A 7,504-nucleotide genomic window follows, 5' to 3' on the forward strand; every position below is an offset into this window, starting at 1 on the left:
CGCGGTTGGATTTCTGTTTCCGAATGAGCTCAAGAAAAAGTGTGAAATTCAGAGGGAAGTGATGAGGACACTAGAGTTGTCTTTCACAAACAAGGTAGTGTCTTATTTGAAGACCAACTTGCCAAAATACAGCCCTATAAAACACCAAATTTAAAATGTTCTGAAAGACATGTCTTTAAAAATGTTTTCTCCCTGTTACTAGTCGAATTTTTTGACGTCCCCGCACAGACTGATGTGCAGACTCCTCACGTCAGAGGCAAAGTGTGAATTTTGATGAAAATATGTTTCAAGGAAATTAGAAATAGTGAGACCGTAAGACGGAATTTGAGAAATCCCGCTGCTCTGAAGCAAGTTTTGATCTACTATTCGGCGACACAAGTGAGATGCGGAAACGTCAGGCTTTAAGTCGGGCTTGCGAAGGAGAAAGCTTTCTGACTTTTATTTATTTTCGCTGTCGATTGTTGTCAACTTGATACAAATTGGGAGTTCATGCAACCACTTCCTCGATCTGCGCTTCCTTGGTTGGGCATGCAAAAAAAAAATTAATTTCTTTGACATTTGTACTTTAGGCACTGGGTCCCAGAAAACTCACGTTTTTTTCCTTCATCCAAATCTGAAGAAAAAAAAGCCAAGATGAACCTCTGATGAGCCGGATTTAATCGGGATTCACTTGAATACTGATTAATCAAGTCTGTAGGGATTTAGAAAATAGTAATTATTGATTATAGCACTTCAGCTGGGTGAGGAGGCTGACTCCAAGCTGTTGAGGAATAACTCATCGACCTCAAGTATTATATAATTGCGGGGGAAATGGGGCATTTGACGTGAAATGAAAACAAATTTAAAGTATTCTGCGCGAATCTGAAAATGTTCAGCCTTTCGCCGACGTTAACGTGCAATAAGTGTGAAAAATATCAAGGGCCTGACCTTTAAACATGTAATTTTCATTAACATAAATAGCTTGTTTCATTTCTCTTTCTGCATGTGTGGGAACATGTTCGTGTTTCCCCGTGACGACATTCACTTCCGCTTTAGGTGCTGTATGAGGGTCTGGTTGTTTTGTATTGAAATGTTTTCTGGATGATTTGTTCATTGATCTTTCACTTTGAATTCTGTGGGAAAATTGACAAATGCAAGAGATTTAAAAAAACAAAACAAAAAAAAAAAAAAACGATATTTAATTGAAACAAAAGCATAAACGTTTAAACCATTAGCTCTCCTGTAGCCCAAGGCCTTCTTTCTCAAATAGCGTCACGTCCGTACAGATTAATTAGACTCTTTGTTGTTTTCAATCAGGCTTTATTAGCAGTCAGTGGTTTGTTTTTTTTTCTTGTGCTTGAACCAGCTACTATGATTTGAACACCTTTTATTTGAAAATGTACAGTGATGGAAACATTGCTCAACCCAAAGAAGCCACACAGTGCAACAGTAAATACAGTGAAAATGCAAAAATGTCCAGAGGTCATTCGGGGGAACCTCCTCTCGATAGGGACTCGTGATGCTCGCCGGGGGCTCCGCCGCACTCCGCCGCCGCCGCCGACCCCTGCTGCGTCGCCATCAGTCTCCTCAGGGAGGCTACGTGGGCAGACGGGTCGGCCGGGCCCCGATGGAGACACGAGTCCTTGGACCCCGAGTGACCGTAGGAAGGTTCTTTTACATCCGTCGCGCTTTTGCTGGAGACAAGGTTGGGGTCGCTCTTGCAGCCTTCCCGCTGCGTCTCTGTGCTGCTCTTGTGCCAAGGCTCGGACCGGCGGGTCCAGTCGTTCAAGTTGGTGACCTGCACTGACAAGGGGCACGGCGTGGACCGGGCGAACTCTGAAGGGTCGCGAGGGCTCTGAGAGCGGGCGCCCTCTGAACCGTTGACGGGGGAGGAGGACTTCCCGGACGAGGATTCGTACTCCGGGTCGATGGCCTCCACTTTGATTTGGACGGTTCGGGCCTTGATCCGCAGCTTGTGCGGCAAAGCCGAAGAACTGGCGTCTGGCACTTTGTGTGTGGAGACGATCACGCTCCTGGGGTCGGCTACAGAAGGCGTCAAGCCTTTGGGGACCTGCTGCTCGTCCTCGCCGTCCGAGGATTTGCTGACGGCGCCGTCGTCCGAACTCCTGGGGGAGTTACTGGACGACCTGGTGATCTGCAGGAATGAAGCGGGCTGGGGGTACACTCTGGACAGAGGGCTGGCCATGTAGTTCCTGAAGAGCTCGTAGGGACTGCTCCTCTCTTGTGCATAGCTGCCGCTCTCTGCAGGCTCCTGCTTGACCTCTGTGCTTCTGCAGATATTAAAGCTACCCTGAGTTGCAGTACACGTCTTGGGCATGTGAGGTGAATGCTTGATGACTGATATGCAGCTACTGCGCATGTGCAGAGGCTCCGGATCCCTGCCGGAGGAGCCTTGTCCAGCACCGGGCGTGACGAATTCCTGGTACAGGTTGGCAGCGGTGGAGCCGGACAACTTCTGGACCTCCTGGGCGTACGCGGCCGAGCTCACCAGGCCGAACTTCAGCTTCAGCGACAGGAGCTCGGCCTTGAGGGAGGCGTTCTCCTCCCCCAGGGCCATCAGCTTGTTCTCCAGCACCATGTCGTTGATGCGTCGTTTCTCCCTCGAGCGCTTGGCCGCCTCGTTGTTTTTACGACGCCGCTCCCAGTAAAGGTTGTCTTTCTTCTCCTCTGGAATGAACTCCCGTTTCCTGCGACAGGTAGTTTTAGCCTTGAACGGCATACCGGACATACCGTTGCCCATCAGGTCTCTGTTTGCCCCTTGATAGGCCACGGCCAGTACGAGGGCATCGTCTCCGCTGTAGGACTCGCTGGAGTCCACCTCCTGCTTGATCGATTGCATATTTTCACGGTTTCGCTGCGGTCACTCTGCTCAGAGCTCCTTAGCTGTACACCATAATGCTGATATGCAGTGATAGTGAGGTTCACGAGGGATTAATCCGCGGCGCTTGAGGAAATCTGTGTAGTAAAAGATAAAGAGGCTGGAATTAGCGGTGTCAGACGAACATCCATTTCAAGCCTATTATAAGGCAGCGGCGCCTTGCAAATCCGACATGTTTTTGAAAAACGTTTCAATACCTCACAGGAAAGAAAAAAAGCGCATTAGCACGATTGATGGCTTCTTAACCGTTTTATGGAAAATGATGCCAGTGATTATTGATATTCTTTCAATGAAAACTACTCTTCATGATTTGGTGCAAAAAAAATTAAATGATAAAAAAAGCCGAAGGAGAATTTATCAGGACAAAAAGGCTGTTAGCCTGTCCTCCAATAATATGTCTGTTTGAGTAGTTTTTTCTCCTGGAAATATCAGACTCTCCTTTTTTTACTATACAATTTGCATCTAAACGGTCCTGACACAGTTTGCATTCCGTCGAAGTTAACAAAACCACTCGCATTGTGTTTGTCTTTTTTAGGTTTGGATTAACTTATGGATTCTACCTCTTGTTTCTAAATTTCTTTAGATTCTGTGTCTGGTTGAGAGTACATCCGACAACATGTCTGGATCCGCGGGGGGAGAGGAGAATCTCAGGACTTGCCCCGACAGACTGGTTTCCAGTATTCCACAGAAAGTCGGTCTGGGCGGAAACAAAAATAAATCACCCTAACCTGAACACTCTGGGAACGGAACAACCTGTGTTACTTCCATTGACAACAGGACCTGAAATCTACAGAGAGAATTCATCTGACTTGCACAGAATGGTCAGAAGGCGCTTTAACATATCTTAATCTGTCATCTAAACCTGAACTAGGTCTGCGTCATGTTAGCTCTACGGCAACGGTTACCACGGCGACAAAGAAAGGTGAACAACTTTCGTGATGCGCAGACTCCCACGAAGGTAACTTGCACACACACTAATCCTGCTTTATGATAGACGTCTCTGCTAGGCGGCTCAGCGGCGCGCTAGCAGCCTCAGGCGTAAAGGCGCTATGCATACACCAGTGTCATGTTTTGGCTCAATTACTATTTTATTCCTTTATTAACAGAAAACAGTTTGAGGTTCACTTTGGCTAATAATAATCCCCGAATCCCATCCACAAAGATTAGATTTCAGTTGAATTAATTTCCCATGAAACAGCGAATGAACTTTCCATCACAGAGGAGATCTCGCATCCGCTGATATGGTACGACTCTCAAATGATTGCTCGGCTAGACGTAGTAGTGTTGGAAAGCCAGATAATTAAGAGCCGACGTCAGATGTGATCATGATCGCCAACGGCCTCTTAGCCGGTCTTTCAGCGAGGAAATCCAAACGTTTCGTAGTGTACAGGCTTCGAGTTGGATTTTATCTTACGGCTGTCATTACACAACCTCTTTGGATGAAGCATAAGAACAGCAATAAATAATGCGATGCTCGTACCGGTCGTTACCGTTTTATGTAAAACAGCGGTTTTCAGCATCGTAAGTAAATACTGATCTTTTAATCTGCAGATTCTACTAATGAGAAAAAAGAGTTTTATCAGGGGATGCAATCAATGTTCAATCAAAATGACACAACAAGCAAAAATACGGTCGACACTAAACCTTTCCGAACATTAGACTCTGAAAATCTTGTAACGCTCTAATAATACCCGACGAAGGGGATAACCACCCTAAAGATGGCAGCTGAAGTTTATTCTCTATTCTGGGCTTTTAAGCATTGGTATGAGGTGAGCAGTGAGTCAGGCTTTTGGCCTGTTTTGGGCTTCCAAGCTCCCGTACAGTCAGAGGAAGGAACAAAGGACCACATACAGCTGAAATCATAACACGTGGCCCAGCTGAGGCTAGAACAGAGAAAAAAAAAAAAAGCATGTAATCTGAGGCCCGGTGTCAGAGGAGCACCCTCTCCTTCACATACGCACACCTAATTTTAATTATACCCGCTGCAGATGGATGTCCATTTATAAGAATCAAGGTCACAGATGTGGTAATGACAGGGGTGAGCTTAGCCTTCGTCTCTGTGTTGGTCAACAAAGAGCAGGTCAATGATCAGAGGAACTTTTATAGTGTTCAGACCAAACTTGCCCGAGAAAACTATCTTTGTGAATGATACCAAAGATATCCGTTTCACTTATTAGATCTACTTGCAGTTTCAATCAATTGCCCCTTTTTACTTTTGTGAAAATCCCGCTATCTTTCTTCTCTGGTATCGCAGTACCAGGGAGCAGTAATTCGGTTTTGTTTTTATGATATAATGGGAATGCGTTTATGACTTCATTCATCCCACATATAGCACCGCTGAGAATTCTGGGACGTTCTACAGGCCTGTGCGAGCCTTTCTCAAAGATCTGGGGAAATCTGACGGACACGGTAATGAAATAAATCTGGAACAATTTGCAACGGTTTTCCAAACACGTTGGATAATTATCCGCACAGTTATCAGCAACGAGGGAGCCATCACCGATGGCTGGTGAACATTAACACAAAACTCACAGATGGCTTATCCTGTTTCATTTGGATTTGGGGGATTCTTGTCTTGATCAAATTCATTCTGAAAAGGAAATTGTTTACTTGTGTTTTGGGGGTGGGGTGGGGGGTGGGGGGGGAGACACACACACAAGACAACTCTTATTTTGAATGGACACTTGCAGGAACAAGATCTCGCAGGAAGAAAATCTCGCAGGAACAAGAAGATCTCGCTCACGTGCGCCAAAGAAGAGGGGACGGACGCTCCCCCTTTTGTCTTTGCTAACGAGCTAACACATGACATCACGGCTATATTTGGATCACACGTGATTTAACAAAAAAAAATATGAAATATTACTGCAACTTGACGGTGGGGGCGCCGCGGGAGGGTTCAGCGTCGGTTCAGCCGGAGCGGGTCGATACACACGGGGGTCGGACACGGCCCACTTCCCCAGATTCCTTCATTGTCCCGGGATTACACAATAACCCCCCCCTCGCCCCGAACCACCCACCCACCCACAGCCCCGACTCCGCCGCTCCCCCCCCTCTACCTCTGACTGCCAGTAATTTCTACGGCTGCAGACATTATGCAATATTTGCTTGTGTGGCAATAACAATGCGGCTCGTTCTGCTTTGTGTGCTGAAATCAACCCATCTGGGAGCAAACAGTTAGCAAGAGGGGGGTGGGGGCTAAGTGGATGTAGCTAACAGTGGCAGGCTAGCTCTGCTAACACAATGTGGGGCATTCACTCTTATCATGACATCACTGCCTCGCTTACTCATGACACGGCCGGCCGGAGCTCCGGCATCCATCTACGCCCCGGAAAAGTAATCGGCTACTTTTGAACCGGAGCTGCTGAAACGTTACCGCGGTGAAGTAACTTACTGGAGGAGGGGGAGGAGGAGGAGGAGGGGAAGGGGGGCACACGCCGGCGGCTGCCACGGGGGCCGTGATACAGGCAGTTTTTTGGGGAGGGGGGAGGTTACAACACTCTGTCGCAATCCCCTACCACCGCTAACCGGGCCTACGTGACTGAATAAATTCAATACATGACCCTAATAGGGACCACTAGCTTGTACGGTACTAGCTAGCTACCGTTCCACTGAATTAGCCAATTTCATAACAAAATGAAAGCGTCTTTGAGCGAAAAGTCGGCACTTTGGGAGGTTTGACGCGAATATAAAAACGGGTATTTTTTTAATTTTACTTTTAGTTGAAAGCGAGTTTTGAGAAGAAGAAAAAAAACAAGCTAACTAACGCGGTTCATAGCACCTGAACACACCATTCCAGGAGACATACGTGGGAATGGTAAAATTGGATTTATGTCAGTCTCGTATCACAACTGTACCTTTTCTGTCAACTGGGCGGGGGGGTCGGCGTCCTTCTCCACAGCGGATCGTGCATGGGTCAACGATGCAGGTTTCCATCAGCTTATAAGGAAATAACGGCGGCGATAAATTCCGACAAGTTGCGGAGGACCTCTTCTCTCCTCCTTCGGCTTTTTCCTCTCAAGGTGGCTCCTGACTCATGGATCTGTGTTAGTAGGTCACTGGTTAAGTGCATTGGCAGCGAGCGGCGGAGTGACAGCCACGGGAGCCAATCGGAACGCAGCATTTTCCAACTTCGGCCAATGAGGGCCGACGAACGCGGAGCTCTCGCAAAGATGCATGTCGTCATGTGTAACGTGTGTGCGGCTGCTTGAGGTCTATTCCATTTCAAACTAATATTTAGGACACACGTGTAAACAAAGAGATCCTCTTTTTAAAGAAATTCGGCTAAATATAAACCTAAGAACTCACAACCCTCTTTTTTTCAGTGAAATGATGACTTTTAACTTGATAATCGATTATAGCAATTCGGTGTTTTCAGAGTGCAGAGCAAATAGACCAGTGTTGTTCTTAAGAATGAGGCCTGTAAAATAAAAGTTGGCTACTTTTTGTGCTGACGCCGTCCCTTAATAACCAAGGTATCGGATAGGTATTGATGTATGGATGTATTGAATGCACGATCACTAATGATAAGGTGTCTCACATCTCGGGGAAGTCGCTTGCGAGGTGCAGGAAGTCTACTTTAAAGAGTAATCAATTGTAATTACGCAAAAAACCAAAGAGATCCTTTTA

The 7,504-nt window shown here is 46.6% G+C and overlaps 1 protein-coding gene across 1 annotated transcript; it reads right to left on the reverse strand.

Annotated features, from left to right (window-relative positions):
* Positions 1-1,278: 1,278 nt before the first annotated feature.
* nfil3 (nuclear factor, interleukin 3 regulated) lies at positions 1,279-6,916 on the reverse strand. Its single transcript, XM_086170691.1, has 2 exons — positions 6,733-6,916; positions 1,279-2,955 (listed from the first exon to the last, which is right to left on the reverse strand). Exon 2 carries the CDS (start codon positions 2,837-2,839, stop codon positions 1,463-1,465), a length of 1,377 nt encoding a protein of 458 aa, XP_086026817.1. The 5' UTR covers positions 2,840-2,955; positions 6,733-6,916; the 3' UTR covers positions 1,279-1,462.
* Positions 6,917-7,504: the final 588 nt, after the last annotated feature.

This window comes from Fistularia commersonii, chromosome 23 (genome assembly GCF_037954325.1).
Source record: "Fistularia commersonii isolate RoL2024-O1a breed Wild chromosome 23, RoL_Fcom_v1.0, whole genome shotgun sequence".
Taxonomy (NCBI): Eukaryota; Metazoa; Chordata; class Actinopteri; order Syngnathiformes; family Fistulariidae; genus Fistularia; species Fistularia commersonii.

What these genes read in the sequence shown, in the direction of transcription:
- nfil3 (XM_086170691.1), bottom strand. Translation starts at nt 2,839, where the DNA reads ATGCAATCGATCAAGCAGGAGGTGGACTCCAGCGAGTCCTACAGCGGA.